The sequence below is a fragment of the Nomascus leucogenys genome, unplaced genomic scaffold (assembly GCF_006542625.1).
Source record: "Nomascus leucogenys isolate Asia unplaced genomic scaffold, Asia_NLE_v1 Super-Scaffold_285, whole genome shotgun sequence".
NCBI lineage: Eukaryota > Metazoa > Chordata > Mammalia > Primates > Hylobatidae > Nomascus > Nomascus leucogenys.
Window position 1 is genome coordinate 3,478,629 of NW_022095770.1, and position 19,539 is coordinate 3,498,167.

The 19,539-nt window shown below is 40.9% G+C and overlaps 1 protein-coding gene across 16 annotated transcripts in view; it reads left to right on the plus strand.

The window, feature by feature from the left end:
• Window positions 1–19,539, plus strand: part of IKZF3 (IKAROS family zinc finger 3) — a 103,088-nt gene that overhangs the window by 73,176 nt on the left and 10,373 nt on the right. For 9 of the 16 annotated variants that reach the window (XM_004091394.3, XM_030808169.1, XM_030808171.1 and 6 more), the window contains one exon: window positions 9,918–10,034. The exons of 4 other annotated variants lie outside the window; for them this stretch is intronic. In XM_004091394.3, coding sequence (XP_004091442.1) covers window positions 9,918–10,034 — 117 coding nt within the window. Of the gene's footprint in view, window positions 1–9,459; window positions 9,801–9,917; window positions 10,035–19,539 lie in introns of those variants that run through there. 3 more of the 16 variants (XM_030808175.1, XM_030808174.1, XM_012497543.2) reach the window with 2 other exon arrangements.

Sequence of the window (19,539 nt, forward strand, 5' to 3'; positions counted from 1 at the left end):
TGGGGCAAGCTTGGAAATTGGGGGTCCAATTAGGAGGCCATTGCAATAATTCAAGCAAGAGAAAATTATGTCTTGTTAGTGGTAGAGGTGGTGAGAAGTATTCTAATTCTCTGTATATTTAAAGGTAGAGTCAACAAGATTTCCTAACAGATTGATGAAGAATGGAGTTGTCGTTTACAAAAAATGGCAAAAATTGAAGGTAGAGGAGGTTGGGGAGTGGCTAGGGAAGAGTCAATTAAAACTACAAGGATTTTCTTTGCACAGGGCCCAATTTATATCCTTTTCTACTCATATGATTTATTGTGATGCTTTTATTTGGCTTTGGGGATTCGTTGTTTTATTCAGTGATTTGAGTTAGATGCCTACTGGCAATTGGTTGAAACACTAGATGTTCTTCTATATCTCAATTGTGGTTTTATTTCCTTTTAATCCTTTGTTGAAACAGCCTGAAACTTTTTTGTGTCACATCTCTGCAGCTGTCCTTTGTCCCATTGAGTTGGCTATCAGCCTGGTTCTGCAGCTTGGGTTGTCTGACATTTTTATTTGGTAACTTGAACCAATTGCTTATTTAGAATAGGTACAAACCTCATGGGATTTAGTGTTTGACAGCAATTGTTGCAGTTGAGTAGTTTGAATAGGCTAAAACAGAAAAATTACAAAAAGATGACAGAAATAATGTGAAACTCAGGAAAAATGGAGTAGAAATGACTACTTAAACTGCCCTCATTTTGAGTGACAGGAAACTTTTGTTTTAGATAAAACCTATTGCATGATGTTAGGAGCTGGCCAACTGAATTCTGTTGGCTTGCAGTGCCTCTGCTTTTTATCCTAATGGCATTGGTTTTATCAAGGAGTTGGACTTCTAACTTGATAAAGGAAATCCAACTTATTTGGATAAAGCTTATCCAATAAAAAGAAGTGTTTACTCCCTTATAAAAAACAAACAGGTCAGACACTGTGGTACACACCTATAGTCCTAGCTACTAAGGAGGCTGAGGCAAGAGGATTGCTTGAGCCCAGGAGCTCAAGCCCAGCCTGGGCAACAAAGCAAGACACCATCTCTAAAACAATAATAATAAAATAAAAAGAAAAACCTAATATTTGGGCTTTGACATCTTCTTCTCTTTGTTTTGCTTTTATCTGAGTCTGCTTGCTAGGAAAGATTTCGACATCTTAAGTGGCATGCTTCATGGCAGTCAGGCAGTACTCGCTCAAGACGGAATGTAGGCATCTCTACTTGCAGTTCTGTATTTCAGACAATAGGCAAAGCTCCCACTGTAAGAGATTCCCAAGCTATGAAAATCTATCATATTCCAAGTAGAATCACTGATATTTAAAGATAGAATGAAAGAGCGCATCTGACCCTACTTCTTCATTTTAGAGGTGACAAGACTGAGACTCACCCAAAATTCAGTGACCTACTTAAAATTCACCAGAACTTTAGTTGTTTTTGTGATTAGTCATATTTTTTTAATTTTCAAAAACTTGAGACATAAGTCACATGCTATAAAATTTACCTTTTTAAAGTGCACATTTCAATAATTTTAGTATATTCACAAAGTTGTACAACCATCACCACTATCTAATTTCAGAATATTATCACCATCCGCAAAAGCAGTGCTGTGCTCATTAGCAGTCACTCCCTATTCTCCCTCCATCTAGCTCCTGGCAGCCACCAATCTACCTTCTGTCTCTATGGATTTGCCTGTTCTGGACATTTCACATAAATGGAATCATACAATATGTGGCCTTTTGTGTCGGCTCCTTTTACTTAGCAAAATGTTTTTGAGGCATTTATATATGCTGAAGCATTTATCAGGACTTCATTCCTTTTTATGGCTGGATAATATTCCATTGTTTGGATATGGCACTTTCCATTTATCCATTCATCAGCTAATGGACATTTGAGTCTTTTACACCTTTTCCACTTTTTGGCTTGATTAGCTATATTTCTTAAAGGTTGTATATTATCTGGTTTGCAAAAGAAATAGTAACACACATACTAATAGACACACACATATATACATATATGTGTGTCCTGATTCTCCTGGAAGGAGGGGGAAAAATCAGAAAACTACACTCTATAAACAGTAAGTTCAAAATTACTGATTTTGAAGTAAGGTCACCACCTTACTTCCCATTCTCACAACCTTTTTTAGGAATTTCAAATAAGGAAAAGTATCAAAAGTAATATTTTAGCTATTCTCAGTGATATTAGGTGATTCAGGAAATGCTGAAATACAGAGGTTGAGTTAATTTGCATTTCATAGGGTGGTTTGGTGGATGCGTGCACCATACTTTAAGTCTCAGCAAAAAAAGATAAAGGGTTAACTAAGTCAGCAAGTTTTTATTTTTTTTTTCAAACAAATATGTTGTAATGGTGGTTTCAGGTTATAAATGTGTAAATTCACAGCTTAATCAAGTTACTGCATCTCAGTTCATACATTACTCTTTTATATTTCAAATAGTTCCTATAATTTTTCCTGAGGCCAAAATTTACAGAATATTTAACCCAACATAAGCCAATTCTTTAACTATTTTGCACCCTTCCATGTATGGTTTCCATTTCTGTTTCCTTCTTAGAATTGGGAGTCCATTGTGGACATGGGGTTCCATTCTGAGCCTGAGCAGGATAGTACATCTTATGCCTCATCCGTCACTTGTAAAGAGGTGATGCTCCGTTGCTGTTGTGCCTGCAGCACTCATTCTTCAAGTGCTTATTGTAAATTGAAGTGCAGCGTAGTGTGAGAGCCAAGCCTGTGGACAAACCTGCCTGCAAGGGGAAGCAGGACTTTCTGGAAGCAAGCAGATGGGTAAAAAGGCCTTGGAGTGAAGACCAGCCTGCAAAAAAACGCAGGTATTGGGCAACAGGACTTCTGGCCTTGCTGATCATTTCTTTTATCCAGATAGCATTTGTTGAGTTCTCTATGTGCCAGGCTTCGTATCAAAGCTGTTTGTAAAGATGAGTTGAGGTTAAGCCCCTACACTTTAAGGATTTACAATCCTGGCCGAGCGCAGTAGCTCATGCCTGTAATCCTAACACTTTGGGAGGCCGAGGCAGGCAGATCACAAGGTCAAGAGATGGAGACCATCTTGGCCAACATGGTGAAACCCTGTCTCTACTAAAAATACAAAAATTAGCTGGGTGTGGTGGCGCTTGCCTGTAGTCCCAGCTACTCAGGAGGCTGAGGCAGGAGAATCGCTCGAATTCGGGAGTTGGAGGTTGCAGTGAGCTGAGATTGCGCCGCTGTACTCTAGCCTGGCAACAGAGCAAGACTCCATCTCAAAAAAAAAAAAAAGACACAAGTGATATTGCTACTTTAGTCCAAGTTTCTACATCAGGCATCACAAGTGACACCATCAGAATATTCCAATTCTGTCTTAATGGAGTATATATGAAAAGAAGGAAAAATACAAAAGACCATGGACTGAATTTTCTCATTAGCTTGATTCTTATTTCAGAAAGAGACTAACAGCTGGTATAGAGATTCATTTAACCTCATTTCACACAGATTATGAATACTTGGAGCAGGAAATATTTTTATGTAACAATGAGTTCTAGCAATAATAATATTTTTAAGTAATTGAATAATCACATCTATTTATGAATCTAGGACTCCAAACTTTTCATCTTCAATAGCTCTTCAAGCTAATACAAGCATGGGGGCTTCAGAATAAATTTATATTTTTACCAATTTAGCAGACCAAAGAAAATGTTTAAAAATTTTTAAGTTTGTTTTCCAAGCCTATTTTTTTTTTTTTTTTTTTTGAGACAGAGTCTCGCTCTGTCACCCAGGCTGGAGTGCAGTGGCACGATCTCAGCTCACTGCAACCTCCACCTTCTGGGTTCAAGCAATTCTCCTGCCTCAGCCTACTGAGTAGCTGGGATTACAGGCACCTGCCACCACGCCCAGCTAATTTTTGTGTTTTTAGTAGAGACGGGGTTTTGCCATGTTGGCCAGGCGTCTCAAACTCCTGATCTCAGGTAATCCACCCACCTTGGCCTCCCAAATTGTTGTGATTACGGGCGTAAGCCACCGCACTTGGCCCCAACCTATCCTTTTTAAAAATCAATACTGGCCGGGCGCGGTGGCTCACGCCTGTAATCCCAGAACTTTGGGATGCTGAGGTGGGTGGATCGCGAGGTCACGAGTTCCAGAACAGCCTGGCCAACATAGTGAAACCCCATCTCTACTAAAAATACAAAAATTAGCCAGGCATGGTAGCATGCGCCTGTAGTCCCAGCTACTCGGGAGGCTGAGGCAGGAGAATTGCTTGAACCCAGGAAGGAGAGGTTGTGGTGAGCCAAGATCATGCCACTGCACTCCAGCCTAGGCAACAGAGCAAGACTCCGTCTCAAAAAATAAAAAATACTATCTCACACGTAGTATTCATTTTACTTGTTCAAAAAGGCAACAGTTTTATGAAACTTTTTTGTTAGAACCTGCCTCTGTCTTTGATACCAATCTCTTGTTAGACAATTTCTGTTGCATAATAACACCACTTTTTTCCACTCTCCATTAGTTACTGACTGACCACACCATAGAAGAAACAGGAAGCAATACTTCTTATTTAAGCTCCACTTAACGCTTCAAGATCTAATGAAGGATTTTGAACAAAAACAAAAGCACAGCACAATTACATAGTTAAACCTCCAATGACTTTGAAATAGAAATTGTATCATGGAAACAGTTAACTAAAACCAAATATTAAGACTTATAGAGGGAATAAAGGTAGTAACCTAATCTGTAAATGTGACTTTATACTACATTTTATTATTTTTTCAGCACGTCTTTAAAATAACTTTTCTAATGAAAATTAGTATATCTACTATTTAGTAGGCAAGCGATGTGAAGGGAAATTGATCCACAATGACAGTCCTACTTATTCTGTTCTCACTCATGAACTGAATGTGCAAATTGTTCCTTGCCACCATCCCATATTCCCCACACCCACCGCTTGCAGCATTAAACCACCAAACACCACCCAGGAACGGATTTCCTATTTCGTCATTTAAACCCATTATCTTGTTCCCTTACTATCTTGCCAAACTGGTTTCCCTCCACTTACATTTCTGAGACATGATGTGGCAAGATAACAAGTCTAGACTGTTTGTATAAATAGACAGTTGGGTCCTAAAGTTGGAGAAAAGGACCAAAAGCCAATAGTCCTCTTTTTTTTTCTTTTCAGTGCACTGCCTAAACCGCTCAGTAATCCCAAAGAACTTGTCCAGTTACAAAGCATTTCTTTGTGTATGTGTGATGTGTGTGTGTGTTGTTGTTGTTGTTGTTGTTGTTTAGAGACAGGGCTCACTCTGTTCCTCACACTGGAGTGCAGTGGCAAGATCATAGCTCCCTGGGCTCAAGCAATCCTCCCGCCTCAGCCTCCCAAAGTGCTGGATTACAGGCGCAAGCCATGGCACCTGGCTCTTTGTGTTTCAAAGGGCGCTCATTTCATGGTATTGTGCATCAGCTGTCCAACAAGTGTGAGGCAAAAGACTAGCAGTTTAGGAAAGAAAATGAGAGTGCCATCTTCAATTGAAAACTAGCCTTTGCCTAATTTATCAACTAGAAAACAAGGTTAATTCAGTGAAGATCAACTGAATCAGTAGGAGTGTGTTCACATGTACAATGAGGGTGGGGCTCTTGTAGTTAATATTTTGAGTGAATGACCCAGAAAGAGGGCGTGGGTGAACAGGAGTCCTCTAGATTCGTTTCAGAGGATTTCTTTCAATCTAATCGGAGTTGTGGAAATGGAGAAGTCTCCATCCATGCCTCAAAATATGTCCATCCATGAACACTGCAGAATTTTATGTTTTTAAATGTCAGGCATTTGGTCACTGATTTACAGAGTAATGTTTATCTGGAAATGACTCTGAAGACCAGTTTGGTGGGTAACAAGGAATAAAAGGTGATGTTATCTCAAAAGTTTGCCATTTAGTGACCTGCCCTAATTACAGTTATTTAGGTCAATGTGTCCACACTTCAGCATCCTCCCAAATGTAGAGGATGTTGATTACGTGTCCTCAGAAAGCTGCTTGTTGTAATTGACATTGACTTCAGTAAAATGTAGACAGCGACTGCTGAGAAACAAATGGGAAAACTAGATGGGTAGCACTGTGCTTGGGGTAATTCCTGGGTAATGATTTGGCAGTGAGAGGAACCATAAGAGACTAGTAAGAACAATGGTAAAATGGGCATAAAAGGTAAACATTCCCAGAATACTGTTTTTCATTCTTTTTTTCCCTATAAATTTTTTGTTGATAACTGCAGGGTTGAGGGGAGGCTTACTTAGATTTAATCTTCTCAAAATTGCTGGAACCAGGATGAATGTTCCTAGTCAAAGCGCAAACTTAGCTGCCTCTCCCCTGATTCTAAGAAAAAAGTCTCCTTCTAACAGCCCCAGGAACTTACTGCAAATTCCAAGCTTTGTCTTTCATCTCTCTGTTCTTGGGGCTTTGGGTAGTGCCACATCTGGTGGTGGTTTTGTGTGAAAGGAAATAATATATATAAATAATTTCCTGTTTGGTCATTTAAACCTATCCCTGTGCTGGACAGAATTTGACCCTCTTCACTCAATAGCAGTGTCTTGTGGCTGAAGTGCCCGTTATTTACAACTGCTGGTCAGCCAGAGTCAATCCAGTACTTTTGCACTAGCCCAAAAGCCACTCAGGCCCCCTATTCTGACCCTTACTGCTTTCATTTACACAAATAGTTGTTAATAGCTTCACTGAAGTCTATGATTTATTTCTTTAGAGGCTAGAGTTATTTTTGACAAGAAACTCACTGTCTAGTAAGTATTGTCATTATTATCATCCTCTTCCCTTTCTCATTTTTGGAGCTGGATTTCTTTTTAAGAGATGGGATCTCACTGTGTTGCCCAAGCTGAACTTGAACTCCTAGGCTCAAGCCATCCTCTCACCTCAGCCTCCTGAGTAGCTGGGACTATGAGCTAGTGCCACCACACCTGGCAGAGCCAGATTTTATGTTATTCCAGAAAAAAAAAAAAAAAAAGCTGAGTTTTGGCTGAGTGCAATGGCTCATGCCTGTAATCCTAACACTTTGGAAGGCTGAAGTGGGAGGACTGCCTGAGGCCAAGAGTTGGAGACCAGACTCAGCAATATATTGAGACTAATAAAATTTTTTTTTTTAATTAGCCAGGCCTGGTGGCTTTAGACTGTAGTCCCAGCAACTTTGGAAGCTGAGGTAGAAGGATTACTTGAGCCCAGGAGGTTGAGCCTGCAGTGAGCTGTGATCATGCCACTGCACTCCACCCTGGGTGACAGAGTTGAGACCCTGTTTCAAAAAGATGTAAATAAATTAACTAAATAATGAAAACTGAGCTTTATAATGTATTGGGTAATGACTAACATACAGTTTTATAAGGCCACCAATAAAATTAGAAATATTTAATACTTTGGGGCTTGTTTTTTTTTTTGTTTTTTTTTTTTTTAGACACTGTCACTCAGGCTGGAGTGCACTGGCACTAATAGGTTGGTGCAAAAGTAATTGCGGTCTTTGCAGTTACCTTAATAGTTCACTATAACCTCAAACCCCTGGGCTCAAGGAACCCTCCCACCTCAGTCTCCCAAGTAGCTAGGACTACAGGTGCATGCCAACATGCCTGGCTAATTTTTTAAAATTACTTTTTGTAGAAACAGGATCTTGCTATATTGCTCAGGCTAGTCTCGAACTCTGGCCTCAAGCAATCCTCCTGCCTCAGTCTCCCAAAGCACTGGGATGACAGGGGTGAGCCACTGTGCCAGCCACTACTTGTTTTTTACTCTAATCCCTTAAACTAATTTCAATTTATTCTTCCTTAGACATAATAGAAATGTATGGATAGTTCATTTTAGTTTGGATCTCCTGAAGTGTTTATGAGAAAACAGAGAAAAATGTTTACAGCATCACAATATGTTTGCCCAGGGTAGGTGAAGACAAACTGTGGCACTCTGGGCAAGTGCAGCCAGTGGCCTGTTTGTGTACTGGGATTTTTACATTTTTAAAAGGCTGTGGGACAGGAAAAAAAAAAAGAATATAACATAGAGACTATATATGTCTGACAAATTTTTAAAATTTACTGTCTGGCCCTTTACAAACAAAAGTTTGCTGATCCCTGGCTCAGGCTAGCATCATGTGTTAAAATGTCAAGCCTTGTATTTAGAGCAGCTGGTGTCTCTTTGAACTTTATTTTATTTATTTATTTATTTATTTTTTGGAGATGGAGTTTTGCTCTTTTTGCTCAGGCTGGAGTGCAATGGTGCAATCTCGGCTCACCGCAACTTTTGCCTCCTGGGTTCAAGCGATTCTCCTGCCTCAGCCTCCCGAGAGCTGAGATTACAGGCATTTGCCACCACACCCAGCTAATTATTTGTATTTTTAGTAGAGATGGGGTTTCTCCATGTTGGTCAGGCTGGTCTCGAACTCCCGACCTCAGGTGATCTGCCCGCCTTGGCCTCCCAAAATGCTGGGATTATAGGTGTGAGCCACCGTGCCTGGCCCCCTTTGAACTTTAGACATAAATTTGGGCACTGCCTGCTGAATTGAGGTAAATTATATTCATTACAGTTTACTATTTTAGTTGATTAGATAGTGCCACTATTTATATACTCTTCTAGTAGTTCTCAATTCTGGCTGCATTTTAAAATCATCTGGGGAGGTTTGAAAATATTCTTGCCTAGGCCCCTATACCAGAAATCCTGATTTAATTGATCTGAAGGGGGGCCTGGGCATAGGTATTTCTTACATGCTATTCAGGTGAGTCTAATGTGCAGCCAGGTCGGAGAACCACAGGCCTACACCACTCACAGGTCTATTTGTGGATGGTCAATTAGCCCACATTCATAGCAGGTTTTTTTGTGTTTTGTTGGTTTCTTTGTTTTTTGAGATGGAGTTTTGCCCTTGTTGCCCAGGCTGGAGTGCAATGGTGCCATCTCGGCTCACTGCAACCTCCGCCTCCCAGGTTCAAGTGATTCTCCTGCCTCAGCCTCCCGAGTAGCTGGGATCACAAGCACGCACCATCACGCCGGGCTAATTTTGTATTTTTAGTAGAGACAGGGTTTCTCCAAGTTGGTCAGGCTGGCCTCGAACTCCGACCTCAGGTGATCCGCCCACCTCCGCCTCCCAAAGTGCTGGGATTACAGGCATGAGCCACCGCACCCAGCCCATAGGCAGTTTTTATTCACATTTTTATTAGAAATTCAATAGAGATGCGTTATACAAATTGTTCTTTAATTTCAAGGCAGAAGTGTTGCTTAGGGAAATTTTAACTGAGACTATTTTGAAATGTGAAGAGCATATGAAACAGATAATACAGAGCCCAGAGAAACAGAATATGAAAGATAGGAACTGAGAGGAGAGTGCTGAAAAAAAAAAAGAAAAAGAAAAAGAAAGAAACCACTCAGAATTTCAATACACAAATCACTGAGTAGATGTCTTGCTATCTATGTGAGTGTGTCTATTTTCAAAAGTGCTGTTAACATAAACAGAGCAGTAAATCTGGGGCACCATGGTTTTTTTTCAAAGTTGTTAAGAATTATATCAGTCTGCAGGTGTCACACGCAGTTACTCAGAATCAGAAAGAAGGCTGATCGGGGGTTAGATCTCCATCTATCTATCTTTTTGCAACCAACCACGTCCAGGCTGTTTATTTAATACTTCCTCTTGCTAATGAAGGTACTGGTTGGGGATGGGTCGAGCTTTCCCATCTCGGCATAAGACTGCAAGATTTGAATGTGCCCTGGTGTCGGCTTCACTGACCACAGCAGGTACCCCAGGCAAGAATCTGAGCAGTTATAACAGGTAACAACAATAGAGTGTGCATCCAACTTCGGACACTTCTCCTTCCAGTTTATTTCCTTTTCTCCCCATGTACCAATGTGTTCTTTTCTCTCTTCGTTTTACATTTTTCCAAACCAGCAAGTGCGGAGGCAAGACACATCAAAGCAGAGATGGGAAGTGAAAGAGCTCTCGTACTGGACAGATTAGCAAGCAATGTGGCAAAACGAAAAAGCTCAATGCCTCAGAAATTCATTGGTAAGAATACAAACCTTTTTCCTGCTGTTGTTAGCAGATAGTTTGAATGAAATAACATAGGATGTTGCTACACAAGGCCCTTCCTAGCTTAACCTCTGTTAAAATAATTAGTTTTTCATTGTGTACTTTTATTCTTCGTGGTTCATTTTGATAGCTCTGGAAAATCGAATAAAAGATATTAACTAAAGCATCATCATGACAGGAGATGGGAGTATTTGATATCCAATTTCCTAAATGGATGTGATGTTTAAAATCCTGTTCCTTCCTCTTTACTCTGAATGACATATGTTGCATGAGAGAGTTTATGCAATTTATACCAGTAAGATGTTCAAGATAGCATTTTTGTAATCTTTTGTAATTATATTTTACAAGTTGGTTCGTTAGCATGCTCAAACTTTTTTCATGCTCTAAAACATATTGCCATATTTTCTTGAATTTGATTGAGAATTGGCTTTAAGGGAAAGTGGTTGGGCAAACATAGATTTAAATAACAAGGTTTGATTTAATCATTTGTCTTACTGGAGTTCATTTTTATGCCATTGGTTTTCACATTGTCAAAAAATACAGCAGAATGAGATGGCTATGAAATAATTATGTTCATCGAAGTGTTAGGACTTCCAAATGGCAGAGATATTTTGCTGAACTCTCCCAGATGTTTACATAAATGTGACCATGATATTTAAAATAGACTTGTATTTGTGAAGTAGACAGCTGAAATTGAATGTATCAGTTTTGCTATAAATTGAAAGTTGGTGATATTGAACAAAAATAGTTATCACATGAAAATAGACCTCCCTCAACATCAGTAATATTTTAGAAACCTGTCTCAGCCTCTTTTTCCAAAGCTGCTTGCAGCTGTTGATTTTTTATTTCAGTCCTTTTGTATTTATTCTTCTCAATAGCTCTTACAGATAATAAGTTGCCTGCCTGGTTTTTAAATCTGACTAAATTTGATTCCGGTATAGATAATGTTTTGACAAGCAAACATTCTATGTGAATTATAGAGGTCTATTGAAAGAACCCATATATTTCAAAATTACCTAATTTGGTATTTCTGCCTACTTATTTTATTTTGACTAGCTGAAAGGTTTTCATGCACTTTTAGTCACCTTAAGAATAAATTTTGTCAGAGTAAAGTTGGTATATTTCAGTTTAGGGAGATCCCCTCCTCCTTGCTGTCCTCCCTCCCCTTGGTGAGACATGTCAGGGGAGCATGTAGTGACTTCCATTTAGAGTTTAGGCACAGTAAACAAATGGTGAGTTTAAGACATTGTCTACAAATATTGCCCATATATCTTTTGGGCTTTACTTATGTGAAGAGGTTCTGACTGGAGTACAAAAGAAAGCTTGCCTCATTATTCTGAGTGTATTAGTTTGGAGAAAGTTATGGGTTTTGTTTGTTTGTTTTGAGACGGGGTCTCACTGTACTGCCTAGGCTGGCGTGCTGTGGTGCAATCACAGCCTCGAACCCCTGGGCCCAAGAAATCCTCCCACCCCAGCCTCCCAAGTAGCTGGAACTATGGGCATGCACCACCAGGCTCAGCTAATTTTTAAACTTTTTTGTAGAGATGGAGTCTCCTTATGTTGCCCAGGCTGGTCTGGAGAAAGTTTTGACTCTAGAAATGGCTGAAGCCGACATGAGGAGGGACATCACAGGGAGAGCTGGGCAAGAAAAAAATGTAAAGCGACTTCATTTCTTTTTTTTTTCTTTTTTTCGAGACAGAGTTTCACTCTTGTCGCCCAGGCTAGAGTGCAATGGCACGATCTCAGCTCACCGCAACCTCTGCCTCCTGGGTTCAAGCAATTTTCCTGCCTCAGCCTCCCGAGTAGCTGGGATTACAGGCATGCACCACCATGCCTGGCTCATTTTGTATTTTTAGTAGAGACAGGGTTTCTCCATGTTGGTCAGGCTGGTGTTGAACTCCTGACCTCAGGTGATCCACCCGCCTTGGCCTCCCAAAGTGCTGGGATTACAGGCGTGAGCCACTGCACCCAGCCATGACTTAATTTCAATCCAGTTGTGGTCTATGCATTTTGGTCTAAGAGAACTAAAATTTGAGAGACAGTCCCTAGTATTTACGGTTGCCCTAAACCTATAGTTGAACTAAAGCCCTACTTAATATAATAAAAGTTGCTTTGGTATTTCATGGGTTCAAAAATATAGCATGTTTCATATGTGCAAATTCATGCCATTTTGCCTGTTGCCTCGGGGATCTATTTCGTTTGTTTGCTACAACTGCAACCAGAGGATTTTCACTTCACTACTTCCAGACTTGTGAGAGATGCTGATCTTGTAGGTGTTGATTTCTCTCATCTTCTGAACCATCACATTCTCTCTGTGCTGGAATCAGAAACCTAGTAGAGTTAGCTCTTGATTGAGGTAGCAACTTCAGGGCTTTGGGCCCAGAATAACTGGGGGAATTTTTTTTTTTTTTGTAAATTGTGTTGTAGTGCAATAAGAAGAGTACTGGATTAGAAGCTAAAAGACCCAGGTTCTGATCCTAGCTCTGTCATTTCTTAACTGTGTGTTTAGACAAATCACGGAACCTTTCTGGGCCTCTCTTTACTCATCTGTGAAATGAGGAGACTGAATAGGTGATGAAGTGACCAGGAAGTTTCCTCCTACGTACAAGTCTGTGAGATTAATTAGAAAAGAAATAAAAGGCAGCAACTATTGATACCACTGTGTGTTTAGAAAGCCCATGTGCATAACTTCAGACAGCCTTTTTCTCAAGGCTATACAGATAACGGTGTTTATGCTGTAAACCATATCCTAGGTTTTTAGGGTCTTTTTTTTTTTTTAGGAAGATGGTATAAATCTGAGAATCTAAAACACAGTCGTATCAGCCTGACATTCGTGTGTTTTACTTAGGGCAGTACTACTTGTTCATTCACTCTTTTGTCCATTCATTCATCATACAGAAGGTTAAGAGTTCCTGTCATATACGTGGTATTCTTGTTCTTGGGCACTGTTCTAATCTTCTTGCATTAACTTATATCCTAAACTTTTGTTTGAAAGGTTTTTAAAAACTAAAAATAAAAGAAACCCATTAAATTATTTAATTGAATCAACTTTTGTGATAGAAAGTAGTAATGTCAACGGAGGGAAAAAGGAACATTATCTGTGACACTGTGCAGTGTATGAGATGAAGTGATGTAAAACGTGGGGCTACTGTTTTCTCTCCATCTCCCCTCGCCTCGCCTCGCCTCGTCTCGCCTCACCTCACCTGTCCTCTCTTGTCCTCTTCCTTCTCTTTCCCTCCCCTCCTCTTCCCCCTCCTCTCTTCTCTTCTCCTCTTCTCTCCTTTCTCCTGTATTTCCTCTCTAAGGCACTGTTTTTTGAAGATTCAGCTGCCAGGGTAGTGGCAATGGGTAAGGTGTGAAGGAAGAGTGAGTCATTCCCTTTAATCCTTGCTGACGGTTGCACAGCACTCAGACCAGCCTTGACTTCCCTGACCTCCTGAACTGTGAGGGTAAAGGTGAAAATAGACCAACAGGTCAGCCCGCTGCTATCTCAGGCGGGCTGGAGATAATTACCAGTAGGGAGCATTTTGCATCCATTAGAGATGAACTGGGGAAGAGGGACAGATTGGATCAAGTCTAAATGTATTTTGAGACACAAACATGCTCTCAAGTTGGAGAAAAATAATTTTTTTTCTAATTCTCCAAGAAATTTTGTATGTCTTTGTTTCAAATGGGAAAAAAAATGGACACAAGTCCATCGGGAATCACCATCTTTACATTGTCAGAATAATTCTGTTCAAGTTGTTCTTTTCTAAGGACAAGAAGACCTTCCTTTGCACATACTGTCCTTTAGGGGATTTCCTTTCTCTGAATCTTGTTCTCCTGTTATAAACTTGTTTGACTACACTTCAAACTAGGCCATCCTCAAATACTTGGCTCAAAATGGATTTCTCTCTTGGATGCAGAAGAAAAATGACTACATTTCTGCATATTTCTCCTGATTTTTATTCTTTCCCAAAAAAACAGATGTTATTCAGACCAAATTGGTTACCATAGCATCTCCTTATTTTAAAAGTTTTATGTATTACTTTATTAAAGGAAGTTTTCATATCAAAAAGAACATGAAAAAAAGATCTCACTCACCTGTGGTAAACATGTTAATGAGGTTTTGACACTTCAACAAACCATCGGATCTCCCTGTGAAGTAACTAATGAGAAATTGCCTGCTTTGGTTAACAGCAACAGGAAGCAGTTTTAATACCTGTTTCTATGAGAAAAAAAGTATTTTTCCAACCCCTTCCCAAAGGCCTGATGTCCATAATCCTGTAAGCATTACAATGTCATAGTATTTTTGGGATATTAGGAACCACCAGTGAGGCTCTTTTACCATGGAAGGAAGGAGGATCAGAGAGGTGGAGTGACACAGCTGGCAGGTGACAGAGCAGCGCCAGACCTCGGCCTATAAGGCACTGCAGTCCAGGCTCTTCCTTCCCCAGGAGGTGAACAAGAGCAGTGCATGTCATGCGCGGGGCTTTGGACAGCGAGGAGTCTGGTCATTGAAAGTTGGTGGGAGAGGCCAGGTGCAGTGGCTCACACCTGTAATTCCCCACTTGGGAAGCCTAAGCAGGTGGATCACTTGAGGTCAGGAGTTCAAGACCAGCCGGGCCAATATGGTGAAACCCTGTCTCTACTAAAAATACAAAAATTAGCCAGGTGTGGTGGTGGGTGCCTGTAATCCCAACTATTTGGGAGGCCAAGGCACAAGAATTGCTTGACCCCAGGAAGCAGAAGTTGCAGTGAGCCAAGATCGCACCAGCTTGGGCAACAGAGCAAGACTCTGTTTCAAAAACAAAACAGAAAATGGATAGGAGGGAAAAAACCCTTGAAGAAGGGCAATTGTTCTCCCTCAAGGGTGATTCTATTTAGAAAAGAACAGTCTTCCCTGGTGACTCCATGAGAACAGATGATATCCACACAGCACTTCCCAGTGTCTCACAGAGGACAAAGACTTCTGCAGCACCAAATGTGGTCTCCAGCTCAGCTTTCCCCAGCGCCACCCCCACAGCTCTCTGTTCTTTCCTCCTTCCTGTTTCTTCTTGTTCTCTGGCTCCCCTCTGTTTTCCACCTCCTGCAAGAAGTGTTAGTTTCACTTAGGTTGAGATCAGAGCCATGATGATGATTGGATATTCCATTTTCCTGCCTTTTTTGTTCATTTTCTTTCAGATGTGTGCTGATAAGAGTGAGGGATAACACTTGTGGGAAATTATATGATGCAGCAGCAAGCACATTTAAGTGACTTGAAGAACTTTAAGACTTAAAACCTGAATATTTCACCTTACCACATCATGGTGACTATAAATATTGGATTTCTGTTATTTTTCTAAAGGTTCGATCATTTTGCCCCCCTCTTCAAGAAAACCTTTCAATGGCTCCCAGTGGAATCAAATCTAAACCATACAGTCAGGCCTTCTGAGCCCTCCACAATCTGTCTTCAACTTACCTCTTCTAATTTTATCATTTCAGCCAACCAGTCCTTTGCTTCAGCCACAGTGAACTCCTCCTCCCTCTTCTGTGTAATATCTCACTCTTGTCTGAATGGCCTCCCTCACGTCTGCCCTTAAAATACACATTGTAGGCCAGGCACAGTGGCTCATGCCTATAATCCCAGCACTTTTAGGAGACCAAGGCAGGAGGATCACTTGAGCTCAGGAATTTGAGACAGGCCCAAGCAACATAGTGAAACTCTGTCTCTGAAAAAAAAAAAAATCAAAAAATTAGCCAGGCATGGTGGCATGGGCCTGTGGTCCCAGCTACTTAAGGGGCTGAGGTGGGAGTATCGCTTGAGCCCAGGAGGTTGAGGCTGCAGTGAGCTGTGATCACGCCACTGCAATCACACCTGGGCAACAGAGTGAGGCCCTGTCTCAAAAAATAAAAAGAAAAAGAAGCACACATTGTCCACATTCCCATACCCCTGTGTTCTCTCTCTGCTCCATCCTCCCTCTGCACTCCAGGCAAGTTTACTAGTCTGCTTCTTATTATAGATACGACTGTCTCCACCACCGTCACTATCACCACCTCTGATTTCATGGAAACTTTAAAGAATAGATGAATCTTTGCCCCATATTAAGTGTGGCATATTTGAGAAGTAGCTCAGTTTTCTCTTTCTACTCTCTTGGCTACTCTATGTTTTGTTCTACCATGTAGCATTAAGGATACTGATTTGTCATGAAATGGTGTAAATGCTGCATCTCCTCTAGTGGATTGTTGTGTTCCTCAAATCACCTAACCATGGTGGTAAGCAAATAATGAGAATAGAGTGCTTACACATGCCTGGCACTGTTAAGCACTTTATAGACATCGTAGCAACTCTGCGCAGCATATACTTCTTGAGTGCATGTGCTGGTCCATGTGGAAAAAAGCAGTTGCTGCCACTAAGCCCCCTTTCCCTCTGCTATGGGAACCATCGCAGCAGAAAACCTGAAGTCACTGCTGGTGGTGGGGTTGTGCAGCCATGGGCAAGGTAGCAGCCAGGAAACATCAGTTAACACTTAAACATATACTGGGATATGTGGGCTCTTGGTTTACATCCTGGTTCTCTGTTCACCAACTGGGCAATCTTGGAAAGTGAATCAAACTGTTTGTGCTTAAGTTCTTCATCTAAGAGATGATAATTCATACCTTAAAAGGTATCATACAAAAATTAGCCAGGCGTAGTGGCACGTGCCTGTAGTCCCAGATACTTGGGAGGCTGAGGCAAGAGAATCACTTGAACCCGGGAGACGGAGGTTGCAGTGAGTCAAGATTGCACCATTGCACTCCAGCCTGGGCGACAGAGAAGACTCTGTCTCAAAAAAAAAAAAAAAATAGTATCAACCCCTAATGGGCTGGCAAAATGAGACAGTATGCAAAATATCTAGGATGGCACGGTGGATACAGCAGGGGCTTAATAAATAGTACTTATCATTATTGGGATTATTGTATATAAGGCACAATGCAAGGTACTGTGAAACATAAAGACCAGAAGTAAACGTATTAGGGTGGTGGGTCTTCCCCCTCAACCCTGCAGACAGAGTTCTGAATCCACTAGCTCAGTTAAGGGCCCTTTTAGCTCTAGCCTATAATTCTGTACTTCCAAGTTGGCATTTAGAAGCCAACAACCATATGTCCTCACCACATTGCATCAGTTCAGGTCAGGTGGTTTCTTAGTTTAGAGTTAACAAAGCCAAGATATAAGACATTGACACCTTTAAAAAGAACCACAGGTAGGGAATGGCCCAACCAGGCAGCCTTAGTTTCTAAACTTAGGACTTGCTGTTGCCGTGTGTATTTTTGTTGGAAGAAGACCTCTAATTCAGCCTGAAGCTGGTATCATGAATCATTTAAAGGCGTGGTGTGATTTTGACTAGAAGCTGGACCAGATGCTCCGTGCAGGTTTGGAAGCAGTTACACTTTTGTGGTTTGACTAACCTTTTTTATGAGTGTGTTACTAAAGAAACGTGAGCTGTTGGCTTTTCAATTACTGTAGTTTACCCTTTCTGAGTTTCATACACATTGAGTCATCGTGTCTACAGGTGACTGATAATCATCTGCACTGCTCAAGTTACCGTAACTCAGAGACGAGGGGATCTGATGATTGCAAGTTGCATGCACGTGAACATCTGAGGCTGCCCCATCTCCTTAACAATGAACAATGGTCTGTGCTAACTACAGAATTCAGTCACATATTTCCACTCATCCAGGGGTTGTTTTGCCTTTTACAATTTTAGCACTCAGCTGTTTTCTGACATATGCTGCAGGTGGTATAGATTATGAAATTGTAGGCCTTGTTAAGTAAAGCAAACTCTTGGGAGAAAGGATAAAATCAGAGTTTGTGATGTGCCTACCCCACCCAGAAACCTTCTGGAGCCTCTCTGTTGGGTGAAAAGAGAAGTTTCTCAAGGACCCCTGGTATTTAGGGAGATGAATAGAGGTGGCCACAGTGGAAAATAACCAATAACCTTAAAAAGGCCAAGAAACCGAAGTTCATCATTTCTGTGTCACATTCTAGGGAATGAATGTCTGTGACCTTAGCTGGCTCTCATGTTCTCAGTCTTCCAGATGGCCTTGACCAAAGATATATCCAATCTGGAAACTGAAAATAAAAAAAACATTGATTACTTTGGCCAAGGTCTACTCTGCTGTTTTTTCTCATTGAGTTTCCAAGACAGGGTGTCTTCCTTTGCATATTTTTTTTTCTCTCAGGTATTTCTCTGGAAACTATCAGGTTGGCCTTAAGGTCAGCTGCTTGTGGGGATGCAAAGACAAATTCATCTCATGGGAATAGATCTTTTAGCTGGTTCTTCTGGCTCCAATTTCTCACTGTTCTGGTCTTCCTTACACATTGCTGTTACGTTAACCACAAACCTGCCTTTCTCAAGGGCAGGTAGCCTTGGCTCTTTGTTAAGATTCACACCCTACAGTGGGCCATTCGGAATGCCCACCATTCGGTCCTACCATGCATTATCTTTTTTCAGTGTTTCCCCAAATGTAGGATGCAAATTGCCAGCAGGCACACGGCGCGTTTAAAAACCTGGGTCCACACAGCAGGACAATTATTTTCTTTCCAGTTCTCTTTCAGTCTCCCGGATCATAATAAGGAGAAAAATTTAGACTTAATTTGATGCCAGTTGTCTCTAACACTAATCTCACACTTGGTAATCTCTGGTTTTAACAAAGGGGGAAGGGATCTTAGTCTCCAATTTCTCACAGTAGTATCCGATCAAAATTTAATGAAATTCTGTTTCATTGTCTTTATTTTTCATAGTTACCTTCTACTTGTGGAAAGTGATTCTGGTTTTCCGTTTATGTTAGTGATATAAAGTTTCCTTAAAAACCACATTTATTTTAGAAAAGAAAAAAAGAAAGAAAATGTGAACCAAATCAAACAGAGAAAAAAACCCAAGCATTTACCAAGTGTTTTCCATGTGGCAGGCCCTGTTCTAAGTGCTTTCCAGTGACCCTGTGAGGTACATACAATTATCTTCACTTTACATGAGGACACGGAACACAGGTTAAGTGACTTGCCCAAGGTCACAAAACTGGTGACCAATGGAGCCAGCATCAAACCCAGCCCATCTGACACCAGAGTTTGTTCTCTCAACCACCACACTGCCCTGGTGTGTGGATATTGCAGAATGTGAAGGAAGAGTGAAGCCTGAGAAATACTGTATTTCATACTTCTTGATCACGTTTCAGCCAGACTCGCTTACTGTGCATGTCCCGTGTAGTCCCACCTCTCTGCCTTCATTCCTGCACTCGCCCTCAACTAGGATGTCCTCTCCCGCTTCTCTGAAAATCTAAATTCTTCCAGTTCATCAAGACCCTTCTCAAAATTTAGATTTTCCAAGAATGCTTTCCCTTCCCCAAGTACTTCTGAAGTTTCTGCATTCCCTTAATGCCTAAATATACAATTTATACCAAATTGTCTTGCCCGTGCCTGTATGTTACCTTATTATTCTTTTTAAAGAACATGTTACTTCCCTGCCTAAATGCCTCAAATGTG